The following is a 23,219-nucleotide window of genomic DNA, read 5'->3' as shown; positions in this document are numbered from 1 at the left end:
GAAATTCGAATTAATGTTTCAGGTCTAGCGACCCTTCCTCAGACTCTATGCTGCAAAGGTCTGGTCTCATGAGGCTTTGTTGAACATCTTTCTAGCACGAGTTTGTAGTTCTCTGGGTAAAGGAGTCAAAGCTGCACAAACTAATTTGAATGTTGTCTTACCAATGCTCAATGCCCAATGCTCAATGCCCAATGCCCTGCTTAGATATGCAGGGTCTCTAACTGTCTTCTGGTTCTATAGAATCCCCCTAATGAAATAATTGTAATTGCACACTCTATTAATTTAATGGCATCTCCAATACTTGACACAAATTCAACATCACTTTCATCATTTTTACATTTCAATTTCTGCTTTATAAAGGCAAGAACAAAAAATAAATCTACATTGATTGTCACACTCTGAAATATTGGACAGATAGTACAATTGATTGTCAAAATGACTTGTTCAACACTAAATCGACATCCTCAAAGGAACTGTTTGGATTCCAAGAAAGAGGTAGTTAATGTACACCCCTCAGGAGCATATAGAAGTCTGGAGAGTATCCAATCAGCTGTTAGCCTGTAGCTGCCACAACACTGCCCCTTGTTGATGGATACACTGGGCTCTACAGTGGAAATGAGGGTGTATACCAGTACAGGCAGGATGGCTTTCTGCACTGGAACAAGTCTGTGATTCTGTGAAGGGTTCCTTGGGGACAGATCAGCGAATGCTGCCTGCGACAGTATCCTTATTCAGTACTTCCTGAAGTTCAGCATATCATCCAGTCACACATCACTTTCCCAGACAGACCATGGGAGCTGGGTGATTTTTTAAATTCATTCAAGGGGGACATTGCTGGCCAGGCAGCATTTATTGCCCATCCCTAATTGCCCCAGAGGGGCAGCTAAGAGTCAACCACATTGCTGTGGGTCTGAAGTCACATGTGGACCAGACCAGGTAAGGATGGCAGTTTCCTTCCCTAAAGGACCTTAATGAACCAGATGGGTTTTTACCTGACAATCGACATTGTATTCACAGTCATCATTAAAACAAGATATCAATTGAATTCAAATTCTATCATCTGCTGTGATGGGATTTGAACCCAGGTCCCCAGAACAACATTTGGGTCTCTGGATTAACACACCAGTGATAATACCACTAGGCCATTGTCTCTCCTGATATATTGTGGGAATTGAGAGATCCCAGGCACACTGTGGGAACGGGGTGATCCTCGGCAGACTTGGAATGTGGAGATCCCAGACAGAATGTGGGAATTGGGATATCCCAGATAATCTGCAAGTCCCAGATGTCTCCTGCAGTAGATGAGGATGGTTACCCATCATTTCAGTTTGAGCTGAAAGATTGAGTCTGTGGATAAGACGGAGCACCACTCCGCCAGCTCCGGATCCCACAAGGCAGCTCGTGTTCAACAAATGGGAGAGTGGAGTGATGGAGAGGGAAATGTGGCCCAAGCTCCTTGTAATATTGCACAGCATAATGAAAGACACACCTGAGGATGCTTCCCTGGCACTGCACTGACCCATCTGTCCTTCAGTCCTGGCTGCACATCTCTACTCAGGGATTGTGCTTCACCGACATTTCTTACCCATTGCTCAGAAGGTGCTAATGAACCTTACTCACAAATAGTTAGGTAGAACGGATTATCATTGCTCGTTTATGAGTTAATCACATGAAGGGCTGGAGTTGTACACAGGCTCAGATCCAGTAAGGACGGCAGATTTCCTTCCCTAAAGGAATATTATTTATGACAATCTGACTATTTCACAGTCACTCTTACTCAATTGCTGATCTTGATCAAAGCTAGATTTCCAAACAGCCCAGTGAATACAATAATGAGGAAATGAAATATAAACAAAAAACAAGCAGTGGGTTCATTTCCAGCAGGACAGTATTCATCTTATGGCCTTTTATAAGAACAGGAAAATTTGTACACAACCTTAGTTCAGATCACACTTGAACTGTGAACATTTCTGATCTTCATAATACAGAAGGGATATGGGGCACTGGAGAATGTACAAAAATGATTTTAAAAGGTGATGTCAAAACTGGATATTCTAATCATGAATGATAGAATCCCTAATGTATAGAAGCAGACCACTGAGCCCATTAACTCCACACTGACTGTCCCACCCAGACCCACAATCCTGAATTTACCACGGCTAACCCATGTGCTAGTCTGCACATCTATGGACATTATGGGTAATTTAACATGGCTAATCCACCCTAATCAGGGGAGGAAACCAGAGCAAACCCACACAGATAACAAAGTGTGAAGCTGGATGAACACAGCAGGCCCAGCAGCATCTCAGGAGCACAAAAGCTGACGTTTTGGGCCTAGACCCTTCCTGAAACGTCAGCTTTTGTGCTCCTGAGATGATGCTTGGCCTGCATTGTTCATCCAGCTTCACACTTTATTATCTTGGACTCTCCAGCATCTGCATTTCCCATTATCACAAACCCACACAGACATGGGGATAATGCTCCATGCAGATAGTTGCCTCAGCAGGGAATTGAACCTGGGACCCTGGTGCTGTGAAGCAGCAGTGTTAACCACCGAGCCACCGTGCTACCTCTTAGAAAGTGCTGGACGTTGTTAGGCACTGTTACCTTGTAAAGGAAAATCAAAGAAGCATCTCTAGTATCTGTATAAGACCGAATATGGAAAAATTATAGAAGACAATTCAATTTGTGAGGGAGATAGAAACTAGGGACTATGAATGTAATAGTCACTAACAAAGCTAATAAGGAACTCGGGAGAAACAACTTTACTCAAAAGAATTAGGAGAACGTGGTTCGATGGCTGGGGTGGGGTGCAGGAGGGAAGAGTAGAAGGAATACAATTTATGAGAAGCTGGTTAAACATGTAACGGAGGAAGGTTTAGGCAGAAATGTTGATCAAGTGAGATGAAGTGAGGGAGAAGGATCATGCAGAGCAGAAACATCAGCACAGATCAGTTGGGCTGAATGGCCTGGTTCCATGCTGGAAACTCCATATAATCTGGTTGTTCTAGTGGTGGCCTAGCAATTGCTAAGACTTTAAGTACAAGTCCCACTACAGCAAACAGCGAACTCTAGAAATTAATAACCGGTAGGGAGAGGATCAAAAACATCATACTTGAGAAACACAATTAATTCATTCACATCTTTCACTAAACCTAACTCAAATTAATTAGGACTAAAATGAAGCAAATAACATTTGGAAATCTGAATCAAAAACAGACACTGCTGGAGAAACTCAGCGGGTCAGGCCGCATCTGTGAGGAGAGAAACAGAATTAACGTTTTCAATCCTAGACCTGGGAGACTAAAGAAAACCTGGATGTTAAACGAGAATTGATTGTCATGCCCTGAAATATGGTTCTGAAGAAGTCAGTGGACTCGAAATGTTAACTCTTCTTTCTCTTCACAGACCTGCTGAGCTTCTCCAGCAATTTCTGTTTTTGTTCTAGTTGATTCGGTCAAGGATTATAATTAATTAGAAATTATTCCCTTGATTGGATTGAATTCTATTCACTAACCAGATGTGTTTGTTTGTTACAGCAATCTTTTCCCATCTCTGTGCAGGTGACCTCTTGTAATACACCTGTGTAATCAGACCTGGAGAACCGCAACCCCTCTGAGGTACTGAACTGCAAAGCTCCACAACACTTTGAGTGAAGAATTTTCTCCTCATTTTGCTGCTTAAAATATCACAACCATGTTGTTCCCTTGGATGGCCCAGTACCTTCCAAGTCCACCCAAAAGCAAGAGGATTATCCAACTCATGCTCATCCCACTTACAATGGTGGCAAATTAGTGTCACCGACTCTGCTTCAACATGCTTCTGGAGGGTTCAATGTGATCACTTGTGCCTGGGGCACTGAAATATCGATTGATCTCCATCTCCAATATTTTTAAGCACTAATACAAATAAAAATGTGCAAAGTATAGAATAAAAATGCAGAATTATTTAATGCCCCTGTGAAATGTGTTTTCTTTGGCTGCTCCCAGCGGTTAATGGTGGCCCATTGGCAACTTCAAGGTGAAGGAGGTTGCGGTCAATGGGATAGGAGGCACATGAGGGATGAATGGAAGTTGGTTGGTTGGGGGGAGGGGCAAAGACTACACTGATTATGGCCCCATGGTAAATATCCCCCGGAATTGGCACTCCATTGATCTCTCACCGCAGCCCTCCTGATATATCTGTCTGTTAGAGTGAAATGGAAGACCGGTGCGAATCATAAAATGCACCGAAACACTGCCCCTCTCAGCCTTAAACTTCTACGTCCTGCTCCTCTGCCCCATCTTGGCATTTTTGCCCTACAGATGAATTATCAAGTTTGGTTTCATTCAAGTCAATTGTTGCCTCGTGTTTCGATTTCTCTGCTTCTTCTTGCCTCTCCTTCGCAAGGAGGTGATAATTGATTGCATTGCCGATGAGCAGAAAGATGCTCGCAAAGATCAGCACCGCTCCACACGCAAAATACACATAGCGGAAGTCATTGTACGCGTCTTTCAGCAAACCTGCAACAAAAAGACAGCTCTGCAATCACTGTACATCTTTCCTATGATTCAACATCATTTCAATGAGTAAGATGTTTAGGTCCAATCCTCCACCCAATTCTTCCCCCTTTCCCACTGTTTCCCTCTCCCTAGCCCGTCCCCAAACTGACCCAGATTTGACGAGGTGGGTAACAGATGTATGGGGGAAGCGGGGGGGGGTCAGGAAGACATTTGTCTTACACAGTGAGAGGTAATAACCTGGAACTTGGTGCCTCTGAGGGGGGTGAATAGCTCGAGACAATGGATGGTTTCAAAGGAAATTGGTTGAATTTATTTTTAATTCATTCATGGGACAAGGGTGGCGCTGGCTGGGCCAGCATTTATCGCCCATCACTAATTGCCCAGATGGTAAATATGGGTCTGAAGTCACATGTAGGCCAGATCAGGTAAGGATGGCTGTTTCCTTCCCTGAAGGGCATTAGTGAATCAGATGGGTTTTTCCCAATAACTGATGATGGTTTCATGGTCATCCTTAGACTCATAATTCCAACTTTCTGTTGAATTCAAATTCCACCATTGGCTACGGCGGGATTCAAACCCGGGTCTCCAGAAAGTTATCTGTGTCTGTGGATTAACAGTCCAATAATAATACTACCAGGCCATCACCACACTCCACACCCCCCCCCCCCCCCCCCGACCTTTGCAAGAAAGGAGCTCACAGTGATAGGGATAGCAGCTGCAGAATGGGACTGGCTGGATTGTTCTACACAGGAAGAACCAGCACAGTCTTGATGGGCCAAATGACCATGATGACTCTGTGGCGACGTTCGGTCATATTTGTAAATTGTCTGCTCAAAGAGTCTCAGTTCTCTCTTTCTGTCTCGGCTGCGAAGGGATTATTTCCTTTAGTGATTTTACAAAGTATCTGCAGTACCATGGAGCAGTGAGAGCTGTATTATTTTCAGCAAAGTTACAAAGGGAAGATTTAATACAGGAGTTTGAAATGAAATGTTTTGATTGAGGAAATATGGAAATTATTTAAAAACTGTTTCCAACGGCAGGAGGATAAATAACCAAATGTGATTGGTAACAAGTCTGAGAGAGATGTAGAGAAACATTTTGTTGGAGATGTTAGAGTTCGTTGCCTGAGATGGCAATGGAAGCAGATTCAATGGGAATTTTGAAAAGAGAGTTTGGGTTAGTGATGCAGAACTGAGGAATCTAGGGGTGCAGATACATAATTCTGTGAAGTTTGCGTCACATCTAGACAGGGTGGTTAAAAAGGCATTTGGCACACTTGCCTTCATTGCTCAATCCTTCGAGTATAGGAGTTGGGAAAGTCATTTTCAGGTTGTACAGGACATTGATGAGGCCTCTTCTGGAGTGTAGTGTCCAGTTCTGGTCACTCTGTTCTAGGAAGGATATTATAAAGTTGGAGAGGGTTCATAAGAAGTTTACAAGGATGTTCCCCAGTAAAGAGGTTTGCGTTATAAAATAAATGCCGGATAGACTGGGACTATTTTCTCTGGAGCATAGGAGGTTGAGAGGCAACCTGTAGAGGTTTATAAACTAATGGGGGAGTATAGATAGCATTAGTGGTGGTTGTCTTTCCCTGGGATGAGGGATTTCAAGACTAGGGGACACATTTTTAAGGTGCTTTTAAAAAGACACGGGGGCAATTTTTTATAATGAACTTCCAGGGGAAGTAGTAGATGTGGGTGCAATTTCAATGTTCAAAAAGACATTTGGAAAAGTGCATGAATAGGAAAGGTGTGGAGCGATAGGGGCCAGGAGAATGCAGGTAGGACTAGTTTAGTTTGGGATTATGGTCCAACCATGGACTGGGTGAACCAAAGGGTCTGTTTCTGAGCTGTATGACTGTACGGCTATATGACTAACTGCAGGAAAAGAGCAGAAGGACCAGAAGCTCGGATGACCATCTATAACTATTGAAGTGCCACAGGGAACAGCGCTGGGGTCACAGGTATTTACAATATTTAATAATGACTTGTATGAGGAAAGGGACTGTATTGTCACCAAGTTTGTGGATGACACAAAAATAGGTGGGAAAGCATGTGATAAGAAGGACACAGAATCCATAGATGGATAGAGGCAAGCTATGCAAGTGGGGAAAAAAAAATTGGCAGATGAGATATAATGCGGGAAATTGTGACGTTATGGATTTTGGCAGGAAGAGTAGAGGAGGTGAATATTTTTCAAATGAAGAAAGACTGCAGAACGCTGCAGCACAGAACAATCAGGACCCTTGTGCATGAGCCAGAAACTGCTAACCCACAATTTCAGTGAGTAATGGGGAAGGGAAGCGGAGTGTTGGCCTTTATTTGTCAGGGAATGCAGTATGTAAGTAAGGAAATCTTGCTAAAACTAAACAAGGTCAGACCATACCTAGAATATTGTGAACAGTTTTTGGCTCCTGATCTAAGGAAAGACATACCCTCATTTGAGATAAAACAGAGGAGGTCCACTGAGCTGATCCTGGGTATGGAGGAACTGTTTTATGAGGAAAGGTTGAGTAGGTTGGGCCTGTACTCAATGGAACAAAAATAGTTGCTGGAAAAGCTCAGCAGGTCCGGCAGCATCTGTGGGGGAGAAAACAGAGTTAATGTCTCCGGTCCAGAGACCCTTCCTCAGAACTCAACACAGTTTAGAGGTGACCTTATTAAACATTTAAGAGTCTTAGAAGGTTTGACAGGATAGATGTGAAAAGTTTGTTTATCCTTGCAGTGGAGCCTAGGATCACGGGGTATAGAATAAGGGCCACCTTTTTTACAGATGAAGAGGTATTTCTGTGGAATTCTTTATCACAGTGGGCTATTAAGGCTAGGCCATTAAATACATTTAAGGCTGAGATAGATTTTTAATCAGTGGGATAATCAATGGAAAGCAGACAGGAAAGTGGAGTTGAGGATTATCAGATCAACCATGATCAGATTGAATGGGACAGCAGGCTCAATGGGCTGAATAGCCAGTTTCTGCTCTCATGGTCTTGATTTGCTCATTATTCTTTCACAGGCACAACAGGTTGAATGGCCTTCTGTGTTCCATACTTGTGTTTCCCAACAGCAAACACAGCCCTGCTTACCCAACAGTGGAGGTCCCAGCAACACAGGGCAGCATTCCACTATGGTGACCAGTCCCACGGCACTGGAGAACCTCTGTGCGCCGACCATGTCCATCAAGGTCTCAAAGAGGACAGAGCTCAGCATACCAAAGGCAAACCCAAAGAAGATGGTGTAGATGACCAGGCCGGTATAATCAGTTGCTAGCGGCATCATTATGTGGCAGATGCCATTGTAGAAGATGGAGAAGGTGAAAAAGTACTGGATCTTGGGCCTCACCCACTTGGTGTTGGCCAGAAGCCCCATGGATGGCCGAGCAAACATGTCCACAAAGGCCAGGATGGAGAGGAGGAAGGCAGCTTTGTATTCATCAATTTCCATATGCTTGGCGTAAGTGGACAAGTAGACCAGGGGTGCAAACATTCCAAAGAACATAATGACGTTGCCAGACAGGTAGATCAGGAAACCTCTGTGTTTGAAGAGCGACAAATCCAGGTATTTGCTAATGGTTTTGAAGATGTTGAGCTTTTCCTTTTCCTTGGCTTTGCCGGTCATAAGATCAGAGTTCACACCAGCCTCACCCTTGGCATCTACTGGCTGTTTGGATCCACTGCTCCACTTAGGGCCTATCGGACGCATCAGAGATCCAGCCACACAGCAGTTGAGTAAGATAGCCCCCAGGATCAGGAAGCCTCCTCTCCACGAGTAATTGTCAAAGAGATACTGGTTAAGAGGGGCCAGTGTGCTGAGGACAACTGGGCTTCCTGCCATTGCCAGCCCATTGGCCAAGGGGCGCTTCTTGTAGAAATACTTCCCGATCATGGTCAGCGCTGGCTGCAGGTTGAAGGCAAGTCCCAGCCCTAGAAAGAAATGTTTTAGAAAAGTCAATCAGTTGCTGTTACTCCAAATGAAGCAAAATCAGAGCTGACATTTTAAGGGGATGTGCGTTCATCAAATGGTAGGAAACTAATGTTTTCAAAATCCCTCCATGGCCTGATCTCAGCCCAACTCTGTCATCTCCATTAGCTCTTGAACACTTTGATTTCTCTACACTCCGTGTCCTCTCCACATGCTCATTCTCAGTGTTAATCACTTCATTTGTGGTGGTCATGAAGTCAGCTGTCTACACCCTCAACCTCTCTCTCTCTCTCTCTCTCTCTCTCTCTCCCTCTCTCTCTCTCTCTCTCTCTCTCTCTCTCTCCACCCACCCCCTCTCCACCCCCGCCCCCCCCACCCCCCCCCCCCCCCCCCCACCCCCTGCTGCTGTTGCTGTTGTTCTACCTATTTCTCTTCTTGGACTCTGTCTCTAAAACGATCTCTTTCGCTCATTTCATCTCTCATGTTATCTCTGTCGCTGATGTAACTATTCAGGCTGATTTTGTCACTGGAGAAGTCAAATGCTCAACAGAAATTGGCTTGATAGATCATATTTTGTTTTTTTTTCCTTTTAACAAGGTGGTGTCTCCCTGAAACACAAACATATAATGTTATAGATGCAATTTTAACAATCAAACAGAAGTTTATTCTGCAAAAGAAATGCAGATAAAATAGAATAAAACATTATTCTTTTCAAAGAATCCCAACAGCATGGAAACAGGCCCTTCAACCCAACAAGTCCACACCAACTCTCAGAGCATCCCACCCAGACCCATCCTCCTATAACACACCTAATCTACACATCCCTGAATTCTCAGGGCAATTTAGCATCGCCAATTCACCTAGCCTGCACATCTTTGGACAATGGGAGGAAACCGGAGCACCCGGAGGAAACCCACGCAGACACGGGGAGAGAATGTGCAACTCCACACAGACAGTCGCCCGAGGGCGGAATCGAACCCGGGTCCCTGACGCTATGGAGCAGCGATGCTAACCATTGAACCACCGTGCCGCCCCATTCTATTTTAATATCATTCCATTTGGAGAATAAACCAATCCTCCTACATAAAACACAAACTTAAATATTTGAAAACATACGTGAAATACAACACCATTAATCCCAAAAGTACTCCTTTATGTATTCACACTAGAGATAAAATTCCCTCCTTTATCACATTTGGTATTTAATTTAACAGACATTTCAGTTTCTGGTCCTGAGAATTTGTTCACCTCTTCCTTGAATCTCTATACAACTGAGCTTAAACTTTCTCGACTTCATATAAACCCTTCAAGGTTTTAACCAAATACATCTGGTCCGGAGCCTTTAAACTAAACTCCTTACACAAAAGTAACTAAATTTCTTAATGGAGGTTTGAGTTATAATGAAAGGCTAGAAAAACTTACATCGTTTTCTCTGGAGCAGCCAAGGCTGAGGGGAGACTTGATAGAAGTCCATAAAATTATGGGATGTATAGATAGTGTTGGTGGTCAGAATCTTTTTCCCAGAGCGGAAATATCTAATACTAGGAGGCATGCATTTAAAGTGAGAAGGGAAATGTTCAAAGGGGATGTGAGGGGCACAGAGAGTAGTAGGAGTTTGGAACACGCTGCCAGGGCTGGTGGTGGAGGCAGATACAATGGGGATGTGTATGGGACTTTTAATTAAGCACATGAATGTACAAGAATTGGAGGAACATGGACCAATGGCACACAGACAGGATTAGTTTCATTTGGTATCATATTCAGCACAACAGCATGAGTGAAAGGGCCCGTTCCTGTGCTGGATTGTTATGTGTTCCATGTTCTAGTTCTAAACTACCTTACTTTCGTGGAAGCAACTTTTTTACAACCCAGCTTCAACCAAGGCTTGTGTAAGCTGACCTACCCTGAAACCCAAAAGCTTTGTCAAGCTCTGGCTGTTTCCCCAACCCAAACCAAAAAAAGAAAAATCAATCGCTGACATTTTAAGCTGAAAACCTAATCCACATCGTTTAAATTATTTGCGCATATAAACTTGCCCAGTGTAAATAAGTTCCTTTTAGAATCCAAGAAATAGCTCTCCAAGACTTCCTTTTTAAAAATAAAATCAGCATGGGTCTAGAAAGACCCACACACTAATCAAAAAACCTCTTCACCAAAAGCCACATGCCACTAGTCCAAATCCGATCTCTAAAACCAATGGTTTTAAAGCGTGGGTAAATCATACAACTTACAGCACACTGTCTCCCTATGTCTGTCTCTCCCTCTGCCTATTTCTATATCTCTCTTGCTTGCTGTCTGCCTACCTCTTGCTCACACACTCTATCTGTCTCTGTCTTTCCGTCTCCCTCTCTTTGTCTCGTCCTCTGTCATTACCTGTGCATCTCTCTCTCTCTCATACAATGTCTCTCTCTCTCCCACAACATCTCGCTCACCTTTAAGTCAATGCTACCTCTGCTACCACAATTTTGGCCACGTATTATCCCAATGTGGCTCAAATTCTGTTTGCTTATTTTCCTGTAATGCACCCTGGGTGGCTTCGCTATCTTAAAAGGTGCTATAAAAATGCAAGTAGTTGCCCTCTGGGGAGTGGCTCCCTGGGCTCTGAAAGCTGATGCACAGCCGGCTCTTGCTGATATTCTGGCCAACACTAATTCCTCAAGCAACCTCACTGAAGGAGACATTCTGATCGTGATCCCATCGGTGTTAGTGGAAGCTTGCTTTCCCACAAGTGACCGTATTTCAAAAAGCATGGTCAGTTTGGGACCTGCTAACAGTGGAAGGCACGACACACATACAAATCCTTTCTGAATTCTGATGTGCATCAGGTATTAGCTCTCTGTGTAATCAGGACAATGGTGCTGATACTGCAGCTAAGGCTGAATTAATAACTTATAAGATTATGTTGGTGCTCAAAGAGCCCTGAAACATGCTACAGGGAGCTCACTAATGGATTCGAACTGACTGAAGGAAGTTCAGTTCTCCGCACAGAGAGGTTGCAATGTAGTGAAATCCTTCAATAACTCAGGGAATGTCAGTTAGATCAGTTAGTGATATAACAAAGCCAAATGTTGCAGGAAAAAAAAAGGAGCAGTGAATGAAATACATAAAACAAGCACATCCCTAAAGGGAAATTCAGTAAATATTTAATTTTACAATAACGCTACTTCAATTTTCATGGCAACCTTAGATATAAGACACTTGTTCGACCTCAGCTGGACTGTTGTGTACAGTTATGGGCACCACATTATGGCAAGGAGAGAAAGAGAGAGAGAATGCAGAAGTCATTTATGATATTGCTTCAATGCCTCAGTGATGACCCTCTGACAATGAGGCGTGCAGTATGGGAGTTGGGAGGGTCATGTTGCAGCTGTGGGGATATTGGTTAGGGCCACTTTTGGAATATTGTATTCGGTTCTGACCTCCCTGCGATAGGAAAGATATTGTGAAACTTGAAAAAGGTTCAGAAAAGATTTACAACAATGTTTCAGGGCTCAGAGTGTTTGTGTTATAGGGAGAGGCTGAATAGGCTGGGGCTATTTTCCCTGGAGCGTCAGAGGCTGAGGGGGTGACATTATAGAGGTTTATAAAATCACGAGGGGCATGGATAGGATGAATAGGCAAGGTCATTTTCCAGGGGTGGGAGAGTCCAAAACAAGAGAGGCATAGGTTTGAGGTGAGAGGGGAAAGATTTAAAAGAGAGCTAAGGGGCAAATTGGTCACACAGAGGGTGATGCCTGTGTGGAATGAGGTGCCAGGGGAAGTGGTGGAGGCTGGTACAATTACAACATTTAAAAGGCACCTGGATGGGCAGATGAATAGGAAGTGTTTAGAGAGATATGGGCCAAATACTGGCAAATGGGACTGGATTAATTTAGGGTATCTGGTCGGCATGGACGAGTTGCATTGAAGGGTCTGTTACCATGCGGTACAGCTCTGTGACTCCATGACCCTAAGTTGAGGCTGTTCTCAGTGGACAGAAGGCTCTTTTGTGGAGAGCAGGCGGGCAAGGAAGTAATTTGAAAGAGGTTTTCAACATCGTGAGTGGGCTGGATAGAGTGGATAAGGAGCAGCTGTTCTTGCTCATGAAAAGAAGGAAAGCACGAGGGGATAGATTTAAAGTGATGTATGAAAGAAGCAGAGGTGATGTGATAACTGCTTTTCACACTCGGTGAGTAGCCAAGGTCTGGAATGCACTGCTTGGAAGTGTGGTGGAGGCAGCTTCAATTCAGACATTCAAACAAAAAATAGGGTGCAAGGATGTGGGGAAAAAGCAGGAGACAGGCACAAGGTAAAAGATTCCCCTTTAACGAATCAGAGTAGGCAGGATGGCCGCCTGTGCTGAAACTAATCTGTGATTCTATAAAGAGATGCTGAGGGTCAGATTACTGCTGTTGTAGGTTCCGGTGCTGAGAGGCCTGGCCTTCATCCGAGGTCACTGTGTCACTAATCCTCACTAACTGATCCCAGAGGTAGCTGGAGTTAGAAGCCAGTTAGCATCACATCTGTGATCCATCTCTAAACGATACCCTGGTTTAAAATCAGATGGAGAGGAAGAGACGGAGAGAGAACTGAGAGTGTATGATGCTGGGTGCAGAACTCAGGCAGACAGTCCCTGGGTGCAGAGCTGCAATCAGCTTTCCACTTCCTCCATCCAAATTACCAAGTGCTAATGGGGGTGACTAAGGGCTTTCTCAGCTCCATTGCAGTGCTACAGCAGAAAGGGGGCCACCAGGTGATCATTCTTTAATTCTTTCACGCGATGTGGTATTGCTATAAGGTCAATGTCACCCATTCCTAGGACCTGTACAGGTTATGTCAGGTTAAAGAGGCGGGGATGAGAGGGAGGGTTGGACATGGGATGAGGGCAGGGTTGGGGCGGATTTTGAAACTGGTGAATTCTATGTTGAGGCCATTGGGTTGTAGGCTCCTGCGGCAGAATATAAGGTGTTGATCCCCCAGTTTATGTGTGGCCTCACTGGAGGAGACCCAGGATGGACCTGTCACCCAGGGAGTGGGTGGGGGGGGGGCGCGGGGAGAATTAAAATAGCTGCCAACCAGAAGCTGCAGCTGATTATAGCGTACAGAGCACAGATTCTCCACAAGTCAGTCTCTGATAAAAAAGAGATCAGACCAGGAGTAATGAATACAGTGGGCAAGGCTGCGGGGTGTACAGGTGATCCCCTGTCGGATTTGGAAAGATTGTTTGGGACCTGGGATGGGGGTGAGGGGGGAGGTGTAGGGGCAGGTGTAGCACCTCCTGCGGTTGCAGGGAGAGGTGCTGTGAGTGGAGGGGTTAATGGGGAGTGTGGAGCAGATGAGGGAGTCGCGGAGTGAGCGTTCCCAATGGGAAGCGGACAGGTTTGTGGGAGGGGAATATATTTTTGGTGGCGGGGTCAGATTGCAGGTGGTGAAAATAACGGAGGATGATGCATTGGGTTTGCCAGTGGGTGGGGTGGTATGTGAGGACCGGGAGCCTCTATCCTTATTGTTGTTGGCAGGGGAGGAGGGGATTTGAGGGCAGAAGAGCAGGAAACGCAGAAGATGCGACTGAGGGCATTATGAATCATGGGAGGGGGCAGATTATGGTACTTGAAGTAGGAGGACACCTGGGATGACGGGGGTGGAATGCTTCACCCCAGGAGCAAATACAGGAGAGGCAGGGGAACTGAGAGTATGGGAACACAATTTTGCAAGGATTGTAGGTGGATGGGTCCAGATGGGTCGTTAGCAAGTGACGGCCAATTCACGGTCACTAATTCTAAATTCCTTGTGGTAAGACGGTGGGGATTTGAACACATATCTCCAGCACATTAGCCTGGGCAGCTGGGTTACAAATTGACCACTACACTAACTGGCTTCCCCTATCATCAGTGACCGCTTCAGATACTTTACAGGATTAAAATGGGTGACCACATGGCTAAGCATTACCCAGGTAGTGGCTGCAGAATCTCACAATATGCCACCAAGAGATAGAAATTAATACAGCAATTGTTGGATTAATTGAACAGGGAGCCACAGAAGAACCACGCACCAAAGATTGATCAAACACTTACCCCCGATGACTCCTATACAGAAATAAAGCTGCACAATACTCTTGCAGAATGAGGCGATGATCATTGCCGAGCTGGCCAGTAGACCACCCAATAGTACCACAGGCCGACTGCCATACCTATTCACCAGGACACTGCTGATGGGACCTGCAGGGTACAGGAGATTAGTTAGTATGTTCACCTGAGGAACATAGGAACGGAAGTAGGCTATTCAGCCCTTTGAGCCCGTTCCACCATCCAACAAAGTCATGGCTGATCTGTGGCCTAATTCCATAGGCCTGCCTTTAGCCCATATCCCTTAATATCTGTGTTTAATAAAAAGAAAACCTGTCTCAGTTTTAAAATTAAAAACTGATCAAGCATCTACTGCTGTTTGTGGAAAAGCGTTCCAAATCACTACCAGCCTGTGTGTGTACAGGTATTTTCTAACACTTCTCCTGAATCGTCTGGACCTATTCTCAGGCTATGCTCCTAGTTCTAGAATTCCCAACTAGCAGAAATAATTTACCCATCACCTTTTCCTGTTAATATCTTGAAGGCTTTGATCAAATCACCCCTTAGCCTTCCTAATTCTAGAGAAAGCAGACCTCATTTGTATAATCTTTCCTCATTACTTAACCCCTGAAGCCCAGGTATCGTTCTTGTAAACCTATGTTGTCCTGTGTCCAAGGCCCATACATCCATCCTAAGGTGAGGTACCCAGATCTGCTCACAGTCTCCACGTGGGCTCTAATCAGACTGAAAACGGTGAGCGCTCTCTCAGCTGAATGTGACACAAGTCTCTCCCTGAAGTTAGCTGAATGTATATGTCCCCCTGAGATGTTTCCAAGCCTTCCCTAACTGAGGACATAGATAGGATGGAGAAGAAAGAACTTTTCCCTTTAATGAAGGGATCACCGACTAGAACCATAGATGTATGGTCAGGGGCAGGAGGTTTTCAGGGGGTATGAGGAGAAATGCTTCTACCTAGAGGGTGGTGGGAACCAGAGCTCACTTCCTGTGAGGGTGGTTCAAGCAGAAACCCTCATAACATTGAAAAGGTATTTCAATGTGCACTTGCGCTGCCGTGGCGCACAGGCATAAGGTCCAAATGTTAGAAAATGAGATTAGAATCGTTAGGTGGTTGTTTTTGTCAGGAGTGGGCATGATGGGCTAAAGGGCCTCCTCCTGTGCTGTAGATCTCTGTGACTGCTGGGTAACTGTTACTCAATGACGGGTTCACACTCCCATCCCTCCAATGATGGTGAGGTTGGAAAAGCAGAGACCGAACCCGAATGGTTGAGCTGAGGTTTCATTGGTCTGTAAGATTCTCAGAGATTAGAGCCTCCCAATGTCTCTGCCAAACTGCCCTCCTCTACACTCAGTCCGAGCTGGGCTCACCAAGCCCCCCACCACCACCACAGGGTAGCTCCAGCCCATGCCAGACCCTCAGGGTCTCTTGTGAACACTAACCACTTCCTCTATTGTGTTCCTGCAGTTAACAGATGCTAGGGGCATGATTTCCACGTGTTGCTGCGATACATAGCTTCTGACAAAATCTGCAGTTTATCAACTTTACCAGGGACGGAGTCTGCCAAATAAATGAGAAACTAAGAGTCCGCCTCACATTTAGGAGGTAAGAACGGCTCTGGCTGATTTCGCCCTCTCACACTCTGTTTCCTCGGGCTTTAGCAAAGGGACAGTGCAATTGGTCATGAGTAAAGCTCCCTCTACACTGTCCCCATCAAAAATTTAACTACTCCCAGCAAATATCCTTTTTTCTGGCACTAAATCTCTGTTGTCAAAGCCTAAACATTGTAGATGCTCATGTGTTTCCAATTTGATGTGCTGGCTGCACTGCAGGAGTCTGAAAGCTGTAAAAAGCAACAAAACCAGCTCCTCAGAGTCTTAGTTTCCACTTAGCTCAAGTTGGCATACTGGCTTGAGTGAAATCTTTGACTGGCAACACTGAGTGCCTTTTCTGGCACCAACCAGTTAATAGTCACAAGTCGGCAATCCATAGTCCAGGACAGCTCTGTTCGACATAGTGACTGCAGCTTTGTGAGATGTGGCAACTGTTATTCAGCGTGTACTGATCATATCATTGATTCTGAAGTCTGTGCGTTCAAGTGTCACACCACAGGGAAATCTGCCCTTGCCGATATGACCTCTTATGACTCCATCAAACCTGTTGTATCTTTTCTATCCTCACTTTATCGCTGTTGAGCCTGGCAATGCCCTAGTAAACTTCCTCCTTTCCCCCCTTCCTATGTGCTTGATATCTCTCCTGACAGACAAAATTCTTATGATCACAAAAGTGATGGCACTTCAAGCCATGTCATTGCCTGTAAGTCAGGTTAGGGACATCTGGAGCCTAGTTAAATGCATGCTCTCTGTTTAGGAGCAAGAAAGGAACCACATTAGCGATCTTCCAGTCATCTGGGACTTCACCTGTGGTTATTGAGGGATTAAACATCTCTGAGGCCTCAGCAATCTCCCCCCTTGCCCAGCACAACAGTTGGGATACATCTCATCAGGCCCTGAATACAGATGGGAAATATTCATTTAGGATCTCACTCACATCCTCTGGCTCCACTCACAGGTCAATCCTTTGGTCTCGATAGGCCCCACGCTTTCCCTGGTAATCCTCTTACTCTTAATATACTTATAAAAAGCCTCAGGGCTTTCCTTAATCCCTTTGCTAAAGATATTTCCTGGTCCCTCTTTGTCCCCAGAATTTCCTTCATAAGCACCATCCCCTCCACTCTTCATATTTTAGTGGGGCCTCTGTACAAACAGAAACCGCAATAAGCCCATAAGCAAAAAGTGACCCTATCTTTACCCACTGCCCCTCACCCCAATTCCTCCAACTTTAAACCCCTCACCCATTCCTGCAGCATGGAAGATCACAGTTCGGGTCCTGTTGTCATCCAAAATATCTAATTTTTAAGAAAGCAAGCTTGTGATTTAATCACATAACAAAGACATTGTTGCATTACTTGCCCTCTAAGGACCTTCTCTCATGCGACCTTCTCTGTTTTTAGTTAAAAAGCCAGCTCCTAACCTCAGGCCATGTTTGGCAGTAACCCAACTGTGTCAGATGTCACAGGCTCCTATTATCTGAGCACTCAGTGTGGTCACACTGGCCTCATGTGATAGGATCATGAGACAGTTGTAATGGCTGGCTCCAGTTTAGGCTGTTGAACCAAAATGTTTGTCAGGGAGGGAAGATAACATCAGTCAGGGCCAAGAACAAAGTGCAGAAAGTGAACAGTTCCTGCTCTGGACACAGATGTGTTTGGCAGAATGGTGATGAAACCTGACTTTGGGGCATGCATGCGTGCGCATGTGCGTGTGGATGTGCGAGCGTATGCATGCATGTGTGTGCATGTGCATGCGTGTGTGCTCGTGTGTGTGTGAGAGAGAGGGGCGATGTGTGTGTGTGTGTGTGTGAAAGAGGGGAATGTGTGCACGCGCGCGTATGCATGTGCCCATGTGTGCGAGAGAGTGTGAGTGTGTGAGTGTGAACACGAGTCTGTGTGAGAGATGGGGGAGTGCGTGTGAGAGGGGGGGAACTACGCATGAGAGAAGGGAGAGTGCACATGAGTGTGTGAGAGAGGGGAGAGTGTGTGCATGAGAGAGGGGAGAGTGTATGCGTTTGAGAGGGGAGAGTGTGTGTGTGAGAGAAAGGAGAGAGTGTGTGCGTGAGAGAAAGGAGAGAGTGTGTGCATGAGAGAGGGGAGAGTACATGCATGTGAGAAAGGAGGAAGTGTGTGCATGACAGAGGAGAGAGTGTATGTGAGAGAAAGGAGCAAGAGTGTGTGTGAGAGTGAGAGAGAGAGGCGGGTGTGTGTATGCACGCACCACTCTGTGCATTTGTGTGTGTGTGTGAGTGAGTGAGAGAGAGAGGTGTGTGTGCATGCGCACATGTGCGCATGAGACTGACAGCAGAACTGCCAGTGATGATGCAGTGACCTAGTTTGGTTAAATTCATGAAAGGATTTGAAACAACCTTTGAAAGATTGAGTGATTCTGCACGGTGACAGAGTGAGAGGCACTCTTTCAAAACAAGTGCATTAATGTCTAATGAACCATATCACTCAATCTAAAGTGCCTAGAGTGCCTTCAAAAGGTAATTATCAAACAATCACTTGCTCACCAATATTTTCATCATAGGTTTAATGTGTGTATTGTATCAGTATTATCTACTTTCTAATTTACTTACACCTCATTGTACTTTGATTATCAACACTCATGGAATATCAGAATCCAAGACTGGTATTCAGGAGCAAATATAAGGAGCACTAGGACTTTCCAGTTGTTGGAGGAGACATATACAGGATAAGGCACATGGGAGGATGAGAAAGCTGTATTGTATCTATGTTAATGCAAGGAGCCCGACTGGTAAAGAAGATGGACTTAGAGCATTGGAGTCAGCAGGAGGGAATATGATATTGTGGCAATCACTGGGACATGGTTGAAGGAAGGACAGGACTGGCAGCTCAACATTCCGGGGGGTAGAAGTTTCAGGTGGGATGGGGAGGGGGGGATGTAAGACAGATCGGGGCATTGCATTATTAATAAAGCCAGCCACCACTGCGGTAATGCTGGAGGACAGCCTTCAAGTTTCTTCAAATGAGGTCATCTGGATTGAGTTTAGAAATAAACAAGGGGCAATTATTTTGCAGGAAACATACTGCAGGTCTCCCAACAGTCAGAGGCAGATAGAGGAGCAGATACATGGGCAAATCACAGAAAGTGTGACAGAAACAGGTTATAGTTGAAAGGGATTTCAACTTTGCTAACATTAGCTGGGATTGTCTTCATGTGAAAGGATTTGACAGGATCCAATTTTTATAATGCAGCCAGGAGACCTTTTCTTGTGCCAGTACACAGATAATCCTGCTAGAGATGGGGCAGTGCCAGATCTAATCCCAGGGAATGAAGCCAGTCAGGAGTTTGAAGTGACAGAGCGCAAGTGGGGAAAGTGACCAGAACTCTAACTTCTGATATGGGAAAGGAAAATAGTTTGGGAACCTTTGTGCACATGGATGAGTTGGACTGAAGAGTCTGTTTCCATGCTGTTTGACAATGACTCCATGATTATGATAAGGATAGCGCAGACATTTAAGCACCTAAACTGGGGAAGGCCAATTTCAATACCATTCAACAGGATCTGGCTAATATGGACTAGGAGCAGCAAGTAGCTTGGCCTTCCCCAGTTTAGGCGCTTAAATGTCTGCGCTATCCTTATCATAATCATGTAAGTTGATACTTGGAAAGTGGGAGATTTTTACAAGTAGTGTGGTGAGAATTCGGGGCCAGTGTGTTCCTCCAAGAGTGAAGGACAGGGGCAGCAAGTCCAGGATACCCTAGATGTCAAGGGAAAGTGAGAATTTGGTGAAGGAAAAGAGGGAGATAATGTCAGATACAGCGTATTAAAAACAAGGGAGCACCTTCAAAAGTATGGAGAGTGTAGGGGATGGTCTTCATAAAGGAAACGGAGAGGGCAAAGATGGGCCATGAAATATCTTTGGCGTCTAGGATCAAAGCAAACCCTAAGACTTTTTATAAGAGCAAGAGGATTATCAGGGAAAGAGTGGAACCTGTTAGAGACTAATGGGGCAATGTGCGTGAGAGAGCAGAGGAAATGGATGAGATCTTAAACGAATATTTCCGATCTGTATTCACAGAGGAGAAAGACATCGTAGGTGGGGTTTACAGTTAGGATAGTGAGGTTCCAGAACATGTTAAGATTAATAAGGAGGAGGAATTATATGTTCTGGCAGGCATAAAGGCGTATAAACTCCAGGGCCTCATTGATGTATCCCAGGCTTCTATAGGAGGGAAGGCAGGAGAGTGCTGGGGCCCTGGTGGAGATATTTAATAATTTGCTGGCCACAGGTGGAGCGCCAGATGATTGCAGCTTTGCTAATGCAGTCCCTTTGTTCAAAAAGGCCAGCAGGGATAGACTAGAGAATTTACAGAGCAGTCAGTCTGACATCGGTGGAAGGCAAATTGCTGGAAAAAAGGGATTCAGAGGGACAGGATTAATCAATCCTTAGAAAGGCAAGGATTGATCAAGGATAGTCAGCATGGCCTTGTTTGATAGAGATCCTGTCTGACTAATTAATGGAGTTGTTGGAAAGGTGGCTAAATATATTGATGAGGGTGGTGCAGTTGATGTAGTTTACATGGGCTTCAGTAAGGCCTTTGACAAAGTCCCATACAGAAAGTTAGTCTAAAAGTTAAGAGCCCATGGGATCCAAGGCAAGTTGACAAACTGGATCCAACACTGGCTTACAAATAGAAGGCAAAGGATGATAGTGGACAGGTGTTTCTGTGATTGGAAACCTGGGGCCAGTGGTGTAACACACAGGGATCAGAACTGGGGCCCAGTGCTGTTTGTTACATACATTAACGACTTGGATGTGAACATAGAAGATATAATTAGTACATTTGCAAGTAAAATGAAAATCGGTGGTGTGGTTGATAGTCAGAAGGATAGTCACAGGCTTCAGTCAGATATCGATCAGCTGCTAAATTGGGCAGAGCAATGGCAGTAGGAATTTAATCCTGATGAGGGTGAGGTGGTGCATTTTGGGAGGTTTAATAAGGGAAGGACATACACAATGAATGGTAGGTCCCTGGAGAGTACTGAGCAGCAAAGGGACCTTGGTGTACATGTCCATAGATCCCTGAAGGTGTCAGCACAGGTAGGCAGGGTGGTGAAGAAGGCACACAGGATTGTGGCCTTCATTAGTTAGGGTATAGAATACAGGAGCGAGGAAGTCTGTTTACAATTTTACAAAACATTGATTAGGCCACAGATGGAACACTGTGTAGCTCTGGTCGCCACATTATCAGAAACATGTGATTGCACTGAGAGGGAGCATAGGAAATTCACCAGGGTGTTGCCCGGTTTGGAAAGTCTCAGCTATGAGGAGAGGCTGGATAGGCTGGGTTTGTTTTCTAAGGAGTAGAGGAGGCTGAGGGGGGATCCGATTGAGGTATACAACGTCATGAAAGGCATGGTCAGAGTAGATTGTGAGAATCTTTTCCCCATAGCAGACATATCTAAGACCAAACGGCACAAGGTTACAGTGAGGAGAAAGTGGTTGAGAGGAGATCGAGAAAGAATTTCTTTTTTACCCAGAGGGTGTTAGAAATATGGAAGGTGCTGCCTGAGAGGGTGGTGGAGATAGGTATTCTGGCAACATTTAGGAAGCTTCTGGATGAGCACTTAAAATGCCAGAGCACAGTAAGCTATGGACCAAATGCTGGTAAATGGGATTAGTGTAGGTTGGTGCTTGTTGGTCAGCATAGACAATGCCGTGCATCTCTCCACAACTTTATGACAAAACCAGGAAACCCATTCTTCTCTCAAAAGCATCCTGAAACTATCTGCCTCGAAAGGCCATGGCAGCTGAGGGTCAATTGAAAGTTTTCCGCACTGGGGCTAATCAGTTTGTGAGGACACAGTATGGCAGTTTACAGAAACCAGTCAGGTAAACGGTGCAGAGATGGTAGGAACTGCCGATGCTGGGAAATCTGAGGTTACACAGTGTGAAGCTGGAGGAACATAGATGGCCAAGCAGCATCAGAGGAGCAAGAAAGTTGACGTTTTGGGTCAAGACCCACCTGTAATGTCAACTTTCCTGCTCCTCTGTTGCTGCTTGGCCTGCTGTGTTCATCCAGCTTCACACCATATTATCTCAGGTAAATGGTACAACTGTGATCAAACTTTATGACAGAAGAACTTCATGGGACTGAATGGCCTCCTCCTGCCTTCCATTTATCACTTTCTGAGAAATCAACCAACATTGTCCTCCACTCGTAAGGGTCTCTCCCAACACGGAGTATCTAAACAGCCAGATAACCACTCAACCAGAGCTTCTAGCTTACCTTCCTGCAGCCTCACCACTGCACAGGGGACAAAGATGATGATCGAGAAGGTAAATGTGGGTCAAGCATCTAGAAGCATCTAGAACAGTTAGAGAATCACACAGGTGGCCATTTTGTTCATCATGCCAATGCTAGGTCTTTGAAAGAGATGTCGAATGAGTGCCACTTCTCCTCCACCTCCCACTCCCATAACTCAGAGAACTTTTTCCCCTTGGCTCTGTATCTAATTTCCATTTGTAAATAATAAAAGAATCTGCTTCATGCACATGCACACACCCACAAAGAGACTTCCTCACACTCACACCCTCTCAGACACGCACGCACACACGCACAGACATGCATGCTCACAACCTCACACTCACGCACAGACACAATGCACCCATCCTCGCATACACACACACACACTCACAGATGCACACAGGCATGCACATGCACACACACACGCTCACACAGATATGCACACCCTCACACGCACACCCACACACTCACCCTCACTCACACACAGATACACCCACACTGAGATCCATACACATACAGAGATGCACATAAACACACACAGACAGAAGTTCAAACAGACACACACTCAGAGGGAGACACATACACAAAGACACTGATATGTAAACAAACAGACACACTCAGACAGACATGCACACATTAGAATACAGGAACGCTGCATCATGATTGAGGGATCCAAGCCTAATACTTTGGAATAATTTGAAGCGAGTGAGCAAATCATCAGATTGGCACAGTTGTAAATATTTGTAGACACAGCTTGTTGTGTTGATGTGTAGATAGTAACACTGAACTCTTACTCTTGTAACAAGCCTCAATGAGCCAAATGGTTTATTCTGTGATGTGACTATTGC

General features: G+C 45.1%; 1 protein-coding gene across 12 annotated transcripts in view; it reads right to left on the bottom strand.

Moving 5' to 3' along the window:
* Positions 1-265: 265 nt before the first annotated feature.
* Positions 266-23,219, bottom strand: part of LOC125462756 (monocarboxylate transporter 1-like) — a 62,073-nt gene continuing 39,119 nt past the window's right edge. For 11 of the 12 annotated variants that reach the window (XM_059653311.1, XM_059653317.1, XM_059653312.1 and 8 more), the window contains 4 exons: positions 14,473-14,616; positions 7,585-8,421; positions 5,783-5,893; positions 266-4,502 (listed from right to left, as the gene is read on the bottom strand). In XM_059653311.1, the coding sequence (XP_059509294.1) occupies positions 4,252-4,502; positions 5,783-5,893; positions 7,585-8,421; positions 14,473-14,616 (1,343 nt within the window). In that variant the 3' untranslated portion in view covers positions 266-4,251. The remainder of the gene's footprint in view (positions 4,503-5,782; positions 5,894-7,584; positions 8,422-14,472; positions 14,617-23,219) is intronic. The other variant, XM_059653319.1, reaches the window with a different exon arrangement.

Source organism: Stegostoma tigrinum, chromosome 21 (assembly GCF_030684315.1).
Source record: "Stegostoma tigrinum isolate sSteTig4 chromosome 21, sSteTig4.hap1, whole genome shotgun sequence".
NCBI classification, from domain to species: domain Eukaryota; kingdom Metazoa; phylum Chordata; class Chondrichthyes; order Orectolobiformes; family Stegostomatidae; genus Stegostoma; species Stegostoma tigrinum.
This window is presented reverse-complemented; position numbering and strand designations above follow the sequence as displayed.